This window comes from Belonocnema kinseyi, chromosome 10 (genome assembly GCF_010883055.1).
Source record: "Belonocnema kinseyi isolate 2016_QV_RU_SX_M_011 chromosome 10, B_treatae_v1, whole genome shotgun sequence".
Lineage (NCBI taxonomy): Eukaryota > Metazoa > Arthropoda > Insecta > Hymenoptera > Cynipidae > Belonocnema > Belonocnema kinseyi.
The window spans coordinates 44,307,620-44,325,352 of record NC_046666.1 but is presented as its reverse complement, the minus strand read 5'-3'; the positions used below and the strand labels follow the sequence as shown (position 1 = coordinate 44,325,352).

The 17,733-nt window shown below is 27.9% G+C and overlaps 1 protein-coding gene across 2 annotated transcripts in view; it reads right to left on the bottom strand.

The window, feature by feature from the left end:
• LOC117182293 (solute carrier organic anion transporter family member 2A1-like) overlaps positions 1-15,946 on the bottom strand; it is a 48,063-nt gene extending 32,117 nt beyond the window's left edge. Inside the window, exons 1-2 of one of the 2 annotated variants that reach the window (XM_033375423.1) lie at positions 15,670-15,946; positions 8,143-8,406 (exon numbers count right to left, since the gene is read on the bottom strand). In XM_033375423.1, the coding sequence (XP_033231314.1) occupies positions 8,143-8,398 (256 nt within the window). In that variant the 5' untranslated portion in view covers positions 8,399-8,406; positions 15,670-15,946. Of the gene's footprint in view, positions 1-8,142; positions 8,407-15,361; positions 15,533-15,669 lie in introns of those variants that run through there. The other variant, XM_033375424.1, reaches the window with a different exon arrangement.
• Between the last annotated feature and the right edge of the window lie 1,787 nt (positions 15,947-17,733).

Sequence of the window (17,733 nt, the reverse complement as noted above, 5' to 3'; positions counted from 1 at the left end):
ACTTACAAACCCCCTTTGTCGATAAATTATAAAAATTTAATTAAGATTGAGTGATAAAATATTGCTTATCTCCACGAAATCAGTTTCATCCACTTATTTCTTTAAAATAAATTCAATACATTTTGAACCTTTTACAGTTCTACTGAAAAACATTTCTAAATATTGTGCCATTGTTTCTATATTTTTTCGCATGAGTCTAAATATTTCAAAATGAAAGTTATTCTTTAAAATTCAAATTCTTTTGTTTTTATCATTTTGTTTATTAAATAAAAAAGTATTAAAAATATTTTTTGATAATCGTATCCAAAATATGTAATTAATTTGTTCACAGACACTTTTATTTGCCCTGCTAAGAAATATTAATTCTTGCAAGGAAGAATTTAATAAATGACATATAAAAAAATTTTTTTATTAAAAATAAAAAACTGTTGCATTTTTCCAAAAAAGACGATTTTTCCACAAAATACATGAATGCTTAACAAAAACAGTTTAATTTTTAACCAAATAGTTCAATTTTTCCCCAAAAGAACATTTTAAATCAAAACAGTTGAATTTTTGAGCCAAAAAGACGAATTTTCTGCAAAACAACAGAAATTTTCAATACGAAAATATTAATTAAAAAAATTTTTTTAACGAAACCGTTGGATTTTTAACTAAAAATTATCAATTTTTATTTAAAAATGGAATAGGTAAATGTGTAGATTAAAAAATTGGTTTTCAGTCTAAGAAACTAATTTTCAACAAAAAAGTTGAATTTTCAACTAAACAGATTAATTTTCAACTAAAAAAATTAATTTTTCACATAGTGGTTTAAATTTCAACATAGCAGTTGAATTCTCAACGAAGAAGAATAAGTTTCTACTAAAAAAGACGAATTCTTAAAAAAATAAATCAATTTACAACCTAGCAGTTGAATTTTCAAATAAAATCGATCAATTTTCAGCCAAAAATTAAACAGTCAAATTTTTAGTATAAAAATATGCCCGCCGCGCGGGCACATTCTTATTACGCGCGGCGCTTTGCGGCAAGTTTGAGCGCGCCTAGGGCGCGCAGGTACGCTCTCGCGCTTTGCGCTCGTTTTAGTATGTTTAATGTGTACACTTTAAGTACATTTTTTCAAATATTGTAAATACTATAACTTAAATCGAAAACTGTCATTTAAACTTCTGAGGAATTACAGCCATAAATTGTGACTGCAATTTTTTTCGATTTGTTTTTAAAGAAGGTTCTAAAAGCACCTAGGACTATGATGATTAGATTTTCATTACGAAACTAGAAATTTGTGCTCGATAACTTGTATCCAATTGAAAAATTTCATCAATATAGTTTGTAAAACTTGTTAAAATCTACTAAAAACAACGCCTTAAACTTATGGATCTGTTAAACATCCAAAATTGCATATTTTCGAAAATATCCAACTTTTGGCATTTTTGGCTAATTAAGAAATTTCATTATAATAGTTTCGAAAAACATATATTTTATATCTGGTAGAAATTTGAATTGATATTTCTTAACCCATTACAAAAAAAAATTCTTTTTTTTAAATTTTCAAAATGTTGAAAAGCTTATAACTTTTTGAAGTTTTATCGGATTTCAAAATGTCATCAGGATAATTTGCAAGTCTTTTTGACGCGTACAAGAAAATTTGACAAAAATGTCTACAGCTCATAAAAAATTTTTATTTAAATTTTGAATGAGCTCGAACTTTTTGAATTTTTGTCTGATCGAAAAATTTAACTGTCATAGTTTTTAGATATATTTGAAATCTTATAATGAAGTTTTCAATGTTTTTAAAATTTGTAAAAGTATATAACTTTTCTAATTTTGATTGAAATAAAAAATTTTATTTGGATAACTTGCAAGTCTTCTACCCATCTATAAGAAACTTTGAAACGAAGATAACCTTCATTTTGGGAACCTTAAGAAGTGTATTAAAGGTTGACTTGATTGGATAAATCCTTCAAAAGTTAGCGTGGCTACAACATTCAGGTAACCATACATACAGACATACAGGCAGACACATAGCAGACATACAGACAGACATACAGACATACAGACAGACATACAGACAGACATACAGATATACATACAGACAGACATACAGACATACATACAGGCAGGCATACAGACAGACATACAGACAGATATACAGGCAGGCATATAGACATACATACGGACAGACAGACAGACAGATAGACAGACACCGATAAAATTGTATGATTTTCGGATTCTGTGAGTGCCGAAACGTAAAGCTCCGTTAAAAAACAGAGATCGCAAATTGAGACGATTACATTACACTCTCATGAATGAGAAAGTAAAAATTGTCTAAAATTTTGAAGGAGCTCGAATTTTTTAAATTATGGGCTAATCGAAAAATTCGGCAATAAAATATGCTTGCAATATATTTGGTATCTAATGAAAATTTGGAATGAAAATTTTTGGATCTATGAAAAATTTGTTTTTCTATCTTTTGAAAATTTTCTAATTTTTAAAAAGTATATAACTTTTCTAATTTACATCGAAATTAAAAATTTTATCAAAATTATTTGCATGTCTTTTACCTAGCTACAAGACACTGTGACAAAAATTTATAAAATAACAAAAAAAAATATCAAAATTTTGAGACTGATCTCAATTTTTTAATTTTGGTTGCAAATGTCTGATTTACGAACTTAACCTTCATTTTGGGAACCTTCAGAAGTATATGAAAGGCGGACTCGATTGGACAAGTCCTTCAAAAGTAGAGTAGCTACAACATTCAGGTAACCATACATACAGACATACAGACATACAAACAGACATAGAGACACCGAAAAAATTGTACGATTTTCGGATTTTTTGTCTGCCGAAACGTAAAAATCCGTTAAAAACCAGAGCTCGAAAATGTAGACCATTACATTACACTTTCATGAATGAGAATGTAAAAAATTAATTTTCAAGTGAAGAAAAAACGACTTTTCAACAATATAGTTAGATCTCGAATCAAAAAAATTAATTACTACAAACGTAGATCAAAGTAGTAATAAAGTAGAAAAATAGTGGGAACCTTGGGAAAAACCTGTTTCCTATTTGAATTCTACATTTTTAGCAATCAATCATTTGGGGGCAAAGGAGAAGGGATTAAAAAGTTGATTGTCAAAATTTCTTCAAGGATAAGTTAAATTCAAGTTACACGTAGAATTGAGATAAAAAATGTTATTTTCTATACTATAGTTTTCTTTCTTGATATTACTGTTTCAAAAATAATGCAAAACAGAGAACTTATTATTATGCATTTAGATAAACAATACTCAGTGTTTTCGATCCAAAAATGATTTTTGGATGGAGTCTAGAAGAAACAGGTTACATCCTATCAGATGTTTATAATTGTATGGCTAACATTAATTCGATTTATATGTAAAGTTAATCCTGTGAAGACAAGTCATTTGATATCTTCAACAATATCAAAAGACAGTTGAGACAATCAGAAATCAAGACAATCCATAACCATACACTGTCAAATTTCCTTTTGTCTCAAAATGATATTTCTTGTTACAAAAGGAATTTCCTCTAAAATTTGAAGTTAACAGGAATTTAATTGGTCTAAAAGAAATAATCTTCTGCAGAAAATGTTATCCTACTGCGACAAAATTCACCTAATCTTGCAGCCAAATAATTTCTCCTGTGTAAAAAAGATATTCAAGTGGCTCAAAACAAAACAGGTAAGATGCCGATGCTCTTATTCCGAGATAACTTTTCATCTGAGTGTATCAAACTCGTTATCATGACACAATTAGAAAACACTTGTCTGGAAGCTGTTGAAGACCCTTGACACCATACCCGTTTTTCTATAAGCGTATACGCAATGACTAGTATTGCTTTATCATGTTATCCTGGATTCTATTTCATCAAGGACTAAAGGCTTTAACTACAATAAAAGATTGGATTAATGTTAATGAAAATTGAAGAAGAGCATAGGTCAAAACTATTTTTTAAATGGAATTTAGAAGAAACAGGTTGCAATTGACTAGCATTGCCTTATCATCATGTTTTCAAATAGATTTTTTATGACACATGCATGATTTCAGGCCTTTTCGACGCCTATGAAGCGGGGCTAAAGCTCTACTTTTTATTCCTTAGGGACAAAAAAGTACTTTTTACTCCCTAAGGAGTAAAAGGTGACGAACGAGATAAATAATGAAAATTATAAATCTATAATCTCGCATTTTACGATAATCAGCCCACTCACCGTAAAAACTGATAAAATTACCGTAAATTATCAAAAAATTTCCGGATATTTTTTAATTGAATTTTAGGTCATTTACCTTAAGTTCCCATAAATTGCGTGAAAGATTACTATAAATTACCGAAAATTTTTATAAACTGCCGAAAATACATGAAAACATTTTAAATAAAATTTTGGGAAATTTATGGTAAGTTACCATATTTCCCTGTAAAATTATCATGATTAACAGGAAAGTTCCATAAATTTAAGGAAATTCTTAAATTTAATTTTGGGTAATTAATCTTAAGTTACCATAAATTGTCTGTAAGATTACTATAAATTACCGAAAATTTTTATCAATTTCTGGAAATTTTTGGAAATGTTTAACATTTAATTTTGGGTAATTTATGGTGAGTTACCATATTTTCCTGTAAAATTACCATAAATGACCGAAAATTTCCGGAAATTTATAGATATTTTTCAATTGAATGTTGTGCAATTTATCTTAAGTTACCATAAATTACCTGTAAGATTACTATAAATTACCGAAAATTTCCATAAATGTCCGGAAATTGTTTATGTTGTATTTTGGGTAATTTATGGTAAGTTATCATATTTACCTGTAAAATTACCATAAATGACCGCAACATTTCAATGAATTCCCGCCAATTTATAGACATTCTTAAATTTAATTTTGGGAAGTTTATGATAAGTTACTATGAATCAACTATAAAATTACCGTAAATTACCAAAAATATCCGGCAATTTTTTTCTTGAATTTTTGATAATTTGGAATAAGTTAACATAAATTTCTATCAAATTCGCCGTAAATTATCGAAAATTTGCATAAATTTTCATACATTTCTGGAAATTTAAAAATTAAACTTTTGATCCTTATTTTACGCATAAAGAAAAATGGTCATTTTTCTATTTGACATTCCCGGTGCTCGTTAATAATAGGAAAATTGTTGAAATAGCCAAAGTCTTATAGAGTAAGATTAGTTAAAGATGTTTCCATATTATAAAATAAACATGAATACTTTTCATAAATAAATCATTTGTTAAAAGAATGTTTTTAATGTTTTTTTAGAAAGTTTTATTGCAGTTTATTGGATAAAAACAACATAATCATTTAAGAAATAAATGCATTAATCAGTCATTTTTCAAAAGAAAAATTCGTTCTTTTTCAATAACAATTTTTTTAATTAGGAACTTTATAGTAATATTAGCAAAATTTATAATTTGTTAAATAATCATATTTTTTCAAACAAATTTAAGAAACAAATGTATTATTCGGGCCTTTTCTGCAGAAAATGCGTTTTTATATCAATGACATTCCTTTCATTTCGGAACTTCATTTTCCTCAATCATTCATAATTAGTTCATAAATGTTAAAATTTCTTAACTGAAATGAAATCAACAAATGTATTATTTAGATATTTATCGACAGAAAAAATCGTTTCTTTTTTCGATTTTAACTTTTTTAATTAGGAAGTTCACGATAATGTCAGCAAACATCATAATTTTTAAAATAAATGTTATGATTTTTTAAAAACTGAATGTACTAATCAACTGCACTATTGGGGCATCTGTCGACGGAATTTTTTTTTTTTTTTTCGATGTCAGACTATTTAATTTGGATCTTCATAATAATTTCAGCAACATTCATGATCAGTTGATATCTTTTATGATTTCTTAAAACGAATTTAACAAACAAATGCATTATTTGGGCATCCGTCGAGGGAATTTATTTTATGGCAGACTTTTTAATTGAGAACTTAATGATAATTTCAGGAACACTTATACTTCGTTGGTAAATTCTAAGATTTTATGAACAAATTCAATGGGCATATGCATTATTTGAGGATTTACTGATGAAAAAGTTTTTTTTCAATCTCATTTTTTCAGTTTAAGTTTCTCATTGCTTTCATTCTTTTAATAAGGCTGCAGCTTCAGGATAATGGATTTTTAAATTAAATTTGTTTTTAGCAAAATATAAAACTGATCAAATAATTATTAATTTTTCTAAGATTATCATGAATTTCTGAATTAAAAAGACTAAGACTGAACGAATCGAAGTTTTCCGCTTACAGATGCCCGAATATTCCATTTTTTTGTTAAGAGAGAGATAATTGAAAAGTCTGACATAAAAAAATTTCAGTCGATAGATGCTCCAATAACGTATTTGTTTATTAAAATTGTTTAAGAATGGCATAAAGTTGATCAGTCAGTTATCAATTATTTCTGAAATTATCATGAAGTTCCTAATTTAAAAAGTTGTCATCGCAAAAAGAATGTTCTTTTGATAAATGCTTTATCTATGCATTTGTTTATTGATTCTTTTTTAAATCATAAGATTATTAAAAAAATTATAAAGTTTCCTAAAATTATCATAAAATTCCTAATTTTTAAAAATGACATCGAGCAAAACGAAATTTTCAGTCAATGCCTGATTAATGTATTTGTTTATTAAATTTGCTTATAATATTAACAATAATAATCGCAAGATAAAATATCTTCATTATTATATTGTTTTTATCCAACTTTCTTGCAATATAATTTAAAGAAAGGTAAGATTATGGAAAATCGTAAATAAAATTCGTTCAACAAATAACTTGTTTGTCAATATTTAGTTTATTGTATAATATTTAAATATCTTTGACTAATGTTACTCTATGAAACTTAGATAATTTTAACAATTTTCTTGTATTTAGAAGCGGTTAGAACGTTAAATACAAAAATTGGCAATTTTTGTCATTATATTTGTTTATTTATAAAAAAAAATCAACAACCTAATTTAAAAAACTGGCTAGGCATTTCTATTATAAATATTATTAGCTGTTTTCAGATTTTTTTTTCGTTAAAATCGATCACTACTTGTGGCCTGAACGTTTTTTTGAACCCAAAAATTCATTTTTTCTCACTGTCCGGTCAACAGGGGTGGGGCACCGATTAAAGGCATGTACGCATATATATTTCCAATGAATGCTTAATATTGAAAATCACGTGTTTTATTTTTTTTTCGCGATCATGCTCATTTTTAAGGAAAATTAATTTTTTAATAATTAATTACGGTACGTGGGTTTAGGATTTGCTTGTTCAACTTTGCGGTTCGTTATTATCCTACATGAAAATAATTCCTCATTTTTTTATCAATATCCGCAATGTCACTAATTGTTAATTCAACGCCAATTTTTATTTTCCTTTTTTGGACTAAAAACTCGCTTTATACATTTTTCTAGATTCGTTTAGTACGCAAAACTGACTAAAAAAGTCCTGGAAACATCCGTGACCTTGGAAATTGCAATTTCAAGGTCAAATTTTGTTTTTTTGCTACTTTCATGCCGAACTCAGCATATCGACATTGTTTGATGCGCTAAATGCAAAAAAATAATAATTTGAATACAAAAAATCACAAATTGACCTCAAAATAGTGATTTTCAAGGTCTTTACGTTGTGGCGGGAGTGTTTGAAATATCGACCACCTGTTAGGTTGGGGACTTAAAATGATTCATCCGTTAAAATTATATATACATTTTGGGTCAAATGAAAACACGATTTGAACAAAAATTTTCCTGTCCTCTAAAGGTTAATGAAAATTAAAATAGAATATGGGCCAAAAAGAATTTTTTGATTGAATGCAAAAAAAAAAAAAAAATAGGTGGCACCTCAACAATGTTTCTAATTTTATGACTAAAATTAATTTAATTTATATGTCTAGCAAGGTTTCTGAAAATAAGTTATGTGATGTTTCTAACAATGTTAAAAGACAGATGAGACAATTAAAGATCAAGAACATCCATAACCATATTAAACCAGTTATCATATAAGACAATAGAAAACACTGGTCTGCTAGATGTCGTAGACCCTAGTCTACACTTTCATGAAAATAATAGTAAACAATTAAAACAAAAAAATTGGTTTATATGGCGACTTACCCATCCAATAGGGATCAATTTGAAATCTTCTGGCTATTGTGGCACTAGTAGTGTAAAGATAAGCATGTGCTGCCGCCTGCAATAAACCAAGCCAACAGAGGAGGCTTACAAACACTCGACGTGTTGCAAATCGTGCTAATTTCGGACATCGTACTTGGCTACATCCACAGTCTATCGATTGTTCGGAAATTGGATGAGCTGGTCCTGTCAGACCTTCAACCTCCGACCTCATCACCTCCTGAGGTCCAATGGTCATTATCAGGCCTGCCAAAATTAATATTTTAAGGGTTGTTCAAAAATCATAACAATTTATTCATTAAAGTAGCTGTGAATTCGATCTCAAGTGTTTCTACTTTGTTTGTATTTGGGTCAAAATATCTCAAGTGTTCTACTTTTAAATCGATAGTTCTATTTTGCAAAAAATTTATTTTTTAAAAGTTATTAGCAATCAAAATTCTTGATCATTTTTTTCAAAAATGGATTATTCGTGAAAGATTGATCGAAATTCAATAATTGAGTTATGAACATTTTTGTTACGAAGCATACTTTACGATAAAAACTTTTTGGTTGCACAAATATTTTTTTATTGTTTGAATAATCGTTTGTTTTAAACAATTGAAAATTAATTAAACTTCTCCATCTGTGAAAGAATCCTTCCACGTGTCAATAGATTCTACACTTTCTTCCGAAAATTTTGATGAAAAAATAGTTTGTGTTTTGCAGTAGTTCAAAAATTATTAATTTTTGTGACCGCGCTCCAACCCCAGCGCTGGTCGAGCACGTTCGGACGCGCGCGGGTATAATATTGAGTAAAATATGACACGAATTTTCAACTGAAATGAAAAATTTTCCTGGAAAAATGAATTTTTAATAAAGTGGTTCAACTTTGTACAATGTATAATCAATTTTTTAATCAAAAAGAAGAATTTTCAACCAAGAAGATTAATTTACTACTAAAAAAGATAAATTTTCAACAAAATAGATCCATCATCATCTAAAAAAATCTATTTTTAACCAAAAGTTGATTGTTTAAGTTTTCAGTTGAAAATATTGATTTAAGAAATTAATAATATTATCAAAATAGTTTTCTTTTCCACAAAATAGATGAATTTTTAACAACAAAAATAAGGCTACATTGAAAAAAAAGATTTTTTTAAATAACGTGGATCAACTTTCAGCCAAGAAATAGAGGAATAGTTGGAGAATAAATTATTTTGAATAAAATTATTACGTGTAGGATATTGAGTACAATATGAAAATAATTTTCAACTAAAATCATAAATGTTCATGAAAAAATGAATTTTTAATAAAGTGGTTCAACTTTCTACAAGGTAGAGTAAATTTTTTAATCAAAAAGAGGAATTTTCAACTAAGAAGATTAATTTTCTACTAAAAGAATGAATTTTCAACAAAATAGAACCATTATTAACTAAAAAAATCGATTCTCAACGAAAAGTTGAATGGTTGAGTTTTCAGTTAAATATATTTATTTAAAAAAATAATAATATTAAAATAGTTCACTATTCTACAAAATAGATGAATTTTTAATTGAAAGACTGAAGCATAATTTAAAAAAAAAAATGAATTTTTTAATAAAGTGGATCAACTTTTAGCCAAGAAATAGGGGAAAAATGGGGTAATAAATTATTTTGAATAAAATTATTGTGGGTATCATATTAGGTACAATATGAAACGATTTTTAAACTAACATGATAAATGTTCATAAAAAAATGAATTTTTAATCTAGCGGTCCAACTTTCTACCAGGTATAGTTATTTTTCGATCAAAAAGATGATTTTTCAACCAAGAAGATTAATTTTATACCAAAAAAGAATAAGGTGCTTTAATTTCCAATTAAGTATAGTTCAATTCCCAACCAAATAAAAGAATCTTCCACCAAAAATATTATTTTTAAGAGTGCGGTTAAGTATTCAATCAAGTACTTGAACTTTCAATCAAAACATGTGAATTTCCAAAAAAAAATTGAATAGTCAAATTATCATTAAAAAGATTAGTTTTTAATAAAAAAAATTTTTCAATCAAAAGTTAAATTTTCTAACAAAAAAGTGAGATTTTAACTAAACTAATGAAGCTTCAACACAAAAACTGAATGTTTATTTAAATAGTTTAATCTTTAGCAAAGTATACTTAAATTTTCAACCAAGAAGGTTAATATTTTACCAATAAAGTATTTTTTTAACAAATCAGTTCAAACATTCAACCTACGAGTTGAATTTTAAAGCAAAAAATATGAATTTTCAATTTAAAAATTTAGTAGTTGGTATTTAAAATTATGTAGACTTTTAATTTAAATTCCAGCTACTAAATTTTTTTAATGAAAAATCACCTTTCTTGGTTTAAAATTCAACTACTAGGTTGAATGTTTGAACCGTTTTTTTATAAAAATACTTTTTTTTAGAAAATTAATCTTCTTGGTTGAAAATTTCACTATACTTTTTTGAAGATTAAACTATCGCGTCCGAACGTGCTCGACTAGCGCTGGAGGTCGGAGCGCGGTCACAACAAAATCATAGCGTTTGAACTACTGCAAAATATAAAAATTTTTTTCACCAAAGTTTTCGGAAGAGATTGTAGAATCTATTGGGACGTGGAAGAATTCTTTCACAGGCTGAAAAGTTGAATTAATTTTAAATTGTTTAAAACAAACGATTATTTAAACAATAAAAAAATGTTTTTTACTGCCAAACAATTTTTTAGCGTAACACAAATGTTTCGTAACAAAAATGTTCATAACTCAATTATTTAATTTCGATTAACCGTTCACAAGTAATTCATTTTTTTTTTTAAATGATCAAGAACTTTGATTGTTAATAACTTAGAAAAAAAGTTTGTTTAAAAATATTGTAGGGGAATTATTTTGATATAAAAACGAATCGAAAAATGTATAAATTGATTGAAAATAGAACTATCAATTTGAAAGTTGCAAACTTGAGATATTTTGACCCATTTATAATTAAATGATGCTCATTTCAGGATTTTTTTCACGTCTTTGCTTCCCGTTAGAAAAAGTATTTACTTCCTCATAAAGGAAGCATCAGTGACATTTTACATAACAGATAAACTAAAGTTTTTATTTTGATCGATTTAAAAATAGAATTTGACAAAAAAATACAAAATGATGAAATAATAAAAACAATCTTTAGAATAAAATGACAAATCAGACCAAATTTTACTTAAAAATTTAGAATAAAGAAATTTTCTCTATTCATGGATCAACTTTAAAATATGTCGATGAAAAAATTTTTTCTGTTTAAAACATTTGTTTCAAATAACATAAATGAGCAACATTTTCTTACTTTTCAATAAAGTGTATTGTTATTAGGATTCAATCGATTTGCCTCGAATTAACACATCTTTTATATTTTCGCATAAATTTTAAATTATGAGAATGAGAAAACTTTTACCACAAAAATCGAATTTTATTATAATATAACTGACCATAACTTCCTTATTTTTAAACAAAATGTATTAAAAATCATAGGTCAATCAATTCGTCTGGAACCAAAGAATCTTTTCATTTTTTGCATCGACTTTGAATCATGTTATAGAAAAAAGTTTTACTTTAAAAACTGGATTTTAAAATATTACAAAGAGCTACAAAAATGCAACAAATATTTTTTTAATCTTTTCATCATTAGATTTTTTTGAATTGAGGAACGTTTGATTAAATAAATTTAAACAATTTTGAAACCTTCACCATTACAAAGCTGCTTCCATGAGAAAAAAATGGTTAAAATATAAAAACTTTGTCATTTTTAATGTTTTTAATTAAAAATTCTGTCATTTTAATGATTCTCATTTGAAACTTCTTTGATTCGGAAAACTTGGAATTGAAAACTCTTCTGAAATCATCAAAATTTAAGAATTTAGATTTATAAATATATAAAGTATAAGAGATTTCAATTGTTAATCATAAAAATTAAAATATTACACAAAATTCTAATTACATGATTTTAAATAATAAACATGGAAAATTGAAGAATCATAAATTATAAATCTTTAAAATATAATTACATATTGCTAAAAAAAACGTATAACATTAAATCAATATAAACTATGACCTTTCCAAATGAATGCATCTTTAATTTCAAATCTTAAAATTTAAAGAATTTTAAATTAAGAATCCTTCAAATTGAAGAATTTTTTAATATAAATCTGCAAAATTAAATTATTATAAAAATTCTAAAGATTACATACCTTTAAAATATAAATAATAAAATTGAGTGATTTTTAATGCCATATATCGAAAATTCAAGGATGTTTAATTTCAACTCCTGAAAATTGTTAAAATTTGATTTGTCAATATTTTTAATTGAAAATTTCCTAATTTTGAAAATTTTTATTAAAAAATTATGCAAGTTTTAATTTTTAGAATAAAAAATTGTTTAATTTTGATCATTTAGATTCAAAAATTAATTCATTTGGAAGACTTAGAATTCAGAGCTCTTGACTTTTAAACTTCAAAATTATCAAAATTTAAACATTTTAATATTGAATATTTAATATTTCAATTGAATTTCAAAGAAAAATACGAATTTTAAACAAAAAGTAAACTTTCTAGGAATTAGTTGAATTTTCAAAAAAAAAAACAGTTGCACCTTTATCAAAGAAAGATGCAATATTTCTCCTAAAAAAGATGAACTTTCAAATCAAAAAGACAAAATTTTTAGCAACAATAGCTTGCATCCAAAAAAGATTTCGGTTGACTTATCAGCAACAAAATATGAATTTTAATCAAAAGGCCCATGTTCAACAAAAAGAATTGAATTTTTAACACAAAAAGACAAATTAGAAAAAGTTGAATTTGCTATCAAAAAGGATAAAAAAAATACTAAAAGGTACCAAAACGTAAAAAAATTACTCGACCCCCCCCCCCCTGAGCTCTTACGTAATTCAAGTACTGTCGGAAATTTGACCCCACAGTTTTTCAACGGATCTCCACGTTTCGAGATCCCGTGAATCCAAAAATCAAGTTTTTACGATGACGTTTGACCGTCTGTCTGTCCGGCCGTCTGTCCGACCGTTAGTCCGTAAACACGATAACTCTCGTAAAAATGAATGGATCAAATACATCTTTGGCAAACTTTTTGTAGATCCTAAAACAAATGACGAGTTCATTAACCAGCCATTTTGGATAAAAATTCAAAAAGTAAGCACATTTTGAAAATTTTTAAGACCACTTTTTTCAATTTCAAAATTCTATGTGTAGATATTTATAGTATTGAATATCTATTACCTGTTCTGATGAGAATGGAAAAAAATCCATTAATATAATTTTTGTTTGCTCTACTTTCAGTGAAATAATGTTGTCTATTTATTTTTGCTTAGCTTGTGTCCTGTGTCATGTGCTTGTAGTTCTGAAGTTCAAATGAACGAAATTTGTTACTAATTACTTTTTAATCCAAAAAAGTGCTAAATGTTTGTTTATTTATATTGAAAATAATTTATGATTGGAAAATAATTATAATCCATATTTCTGATTACAGTTGAAACAATATTTATGAGAAAAATAGAAATGTGGAAAAATATTTCGTTCATTTGAACGTTCGGAACTTCAGGTACATTCGTGTGTCGAAAAATTTAATTTTTGTATATAATTATATTTTTTTTACAAACAAAACAAAAGCAACGTGTCCTATAAGAAAGTTATTAATAACAAATTTGTAGATATTTTTTAGGTGCACAATGTTTTTCTTATTAATTGTTTCCTATCTTGCATAGTTTGACCGCAAAATGCAATTTTTTATTTTTTATTAGTTTTTGTGCGGTCAAAATTTGAATTTTCAATTCTTCGATAAAATTTAAAAAGTTGATATGATAATCTTGTAGGGATATTGGAAAGTAACATTTTTCTTCTCAAGTACTATGAACAAATGTATAGAGATTTTTGAATCATGAAAAAATATGTACTTAAAAATGTTCAAAATGGGCTCACTTTTAGTATTTTTCTCCAAAATGTCTGACTAACGAACTTGGAATTTAGCTTAGGACACTAAAAAATTGTACCAAAGGCCAATCTAATAGATTAATTTTTTTTCAAAAGTTATCGAGCTCACAGATAGACATAAAGACAGACATAAAGACATACAGACAGACACATTCGTAAAAACCCTGTTTTTTTGGATTCAGGGGGTCTCAAAACGTGGACCTTTTGACAAAAACTAGGAGGGTCAAATTTTAAACAAATCTAATACCTTCTCTGATGAGAATGTAAAAATTATTTATTTGTCATGAATAATTTTTTTATGGTTCTGTTTTTACTTTTAATCGTAAAAAAACAGCATCAAACACATGAAAAGTTAAATTTTTTGGAACCCTACACACGAGGCGAAGAGGAAATTAAAAGACAAAAGTTGTGATAAGAATGTGCCCACGCAACATGTAGATTTTGTTTGACTGTTAATGATGTTTTTCATTATTAAAACCAAAACTATGCATCCTATCCAAAAGTGGTTAATAATAAATTTGTATATTTTTTTCAAATGCACAATTTTTTGAGCTCCTCTTTTACCGTATTCTGCATAGTTTGGCCGAAAAATGTAATATTTGAATTTTTCATTATTTTGTATGCTGTCAAAATCTGAATATTGAATTTTTCCAATAAATTCAAAAAGTTGTTATTATAATCTTATAGGGCATTCAAAAAGCAACATTTTTCTTATCCTGACTTTTTTTTATATCGTGCGTTATTTGGCTTAATACTATGAATAACTGTACAGAGAATTTTTGAATTTAGAGAAAAGTGGTCTCAAAAATATTCAAAATATGCCCACCTGCCATATGCCTAGGACCTGTGACAAACTTGGTGTGGAGGGGGTCAAATTTTACACAAATCTAATGCCTTCTCTGATGAGAATGTAAAAATCATTCTTCGTATATTTGAACAAATTTGGAAACAATATGCATGAAAATTCAAAAAGAAAAAAAATCTAATACATTTTTGTATTGCATTCCAATGCAATCCAATGCATTCTGAAGATACCTAAATAATGTAAGTAAAATATCCTTTTGATAAATGACACCATTAACTATATTGCCATAGCCAATAAATCTCATTCATGGTAGCAACGACAAAAAATTACTTTCCTTCGTGCTGAAATCCACTTTTTCTGTCATAAACTTATCCATAAAAACATACCTTGGCGATATCTCAATGAATCACCGCTCTAATCATATCTGACATAAATCATGCTCTTACCTGTCCCGCAATTTATGCTCACTGTCCTCAAATTAAAGTGCCACCATTTTTCAAATATAATTATAAATTCAATTCAAAAATCTCAACTTTAAAAAAAATATTTCTTAAAAAAAAAGTAAAAAATCCCACTCAAAAATAAGACATGACCCATAAAATATAGTAATCATCCGCGTCTATCATAAGACTCCAGCCGGTTGTTACTCACGTGTACAGTATCACTAATTACACTCATGAATGCTCTCTACATGGATTCGGAACATGCATTTATTAAGTCGGTCGTCTCCTAATCTACGTGACTAACCACTTACCGCTCCAGAAATCCACACGCGATATTTCCTCTCCAGAACAGTTTTAGAATGACACTCTTCTCATCAGATCGAGCCAATCATTGTTGGTTTCTACAACTGGAGGCTACTTTTAGAAATTCACTTCATTTCGAAATCGTTGAAAAAAATCACCTTGTGGCAAGACTGGAACCGGCAAAGAAGCGACGAAAACTTAGAGGCGCGGCGCCATGAGCTTAGGAACACGCATGTTATCGTACTACAGATACGACCTGAAGATATCTTCTGATAAAACTTGCTCATAGGCACTTAGCCTGCACACATGTGCCGCAGCAGGCATCGGAATAATATTACTCAGCGAGTACCTGTTACACTTGGAGAGACTTTGAGTGTAGTTGTTTTATCTCCCCCCCCCCCTCCACCCCCACACCCAGCATGTTTCAATGTTCGTGACTACGTGAGTATACCGAGTTTCAGATGTACAAGTATCGGACACCTGCGACATGCTTTGAGAGACCGTGTTTCCGAGGGCATTTGCTGGAAATTAGTCATTGTCATTAAGGGGCCATCTGCAAATGCAAAACGTTTTAGGGCGGGGAAAAACTTTCTCAAATTCTATAGAGAACGTGGAAAAAAATTAGAAGTAGTGTTTTCAAGAGAAGCTTTCAATAAAATAGACTAAAAAGAAATCGTGGAGTTAATTATATTATTTATTTTTTGTTTATTTTCTTAACAGCTTGTTTGAAGAAAACAATTATTAAATTTTTTTGGAACATTTTTGGTATTTTAGTCGTATTTTAATCAGAAGTCAATTAGATCAATAGGGGAGTGTTGGGTGGTTTGAGGTTTGTTTTGTTTTTTATCTAGAAAATTTCACCGGAATAAGATATCAAGAAATTAATATACTATTGGAAAGCTAACCTCAATATCTACGCTTCTGTATCACTGATTTTTCGGAAAAAGCTTAATTTTTTTCCATTATACAAGTGGCTTAAATTTGGGCAAAAAAATGTCGGGTGGTTTGACCCACTTTAAAGAAACTAGCAAAACAGTAGAAAACTTGAAGAAATTAAATAAAAACGCACAATATCAATGAAAATTAGTTTTTTTATTGTTCTAATGGCTCCAAACAGGAAAAAAATGCTCAATTAGTTATCCAATTCTGGATTATCACATACTGTAAATCACAGAATTTTGTAATGAAGTTACAGAAAATTTACAAAACATTAATTCTGAAATGCAAGTTTCTATCATTAATAATCGATAAATATTTATCCGAATGCGAAACACGAAAAAAATTGGGTGACTCAAGTCACCCGAATGACATTACTTTTTGAGTAAGATAAAAACATTTACGTATGATGCAATACTAAACTAAAACATTAACACATTAACGATATTCACATTAAAAAGTCGTTGGAGGATGTTCACTGAACGATTTTTTTTTTTTTAATCAAGGTAAATCTTTTTTTGGAACACATTGTCTGGCTAAAATATAGCAAGTGCGTCTATCTTTACGAAACCTTATGCAAAGTGAGGTATTGGTCTAACAACAATTTAACACTATTGACGAAGAAATGTCACTGTCAACAGACCGAAAAATTGCGGTGGCTCAAATCACTCGACTAAGACCAACCGACACTCCCCTATTTAATTATTCATATCTTATTAATTAGATATATAGTGTGTCAGACGAGACTATGCATGTCGTTGAGAAAATAATTTGGAGAATAATCTACAATTTAAACCAAATTAATTTTCATTTTTTTTCTTCATATTTCTGGTTCATATAAAGGTACACTGTAAAAAAGTTGGTGTAAATTTACACCCTGTGACGATGGAAATTATTCGATCGGCGTGGCAGATAGTCAATAAGTAGAATTCTGTAAAAATACATATTTTCCATTTCAGCCTGCGTTCGCTATGAAGAAATATATGCAGGACGTACATTTTGCGTCGTCAACCGTAAAATTACGTACGGGGCGTAAGTCAACACACACAGTCAAAATGACACGTTGAGGTAAAGTCTCCCTAATCTTTTCCGTTATATTCAAACATCCTTAATTGTTACTGAAAATAGAATTTTAG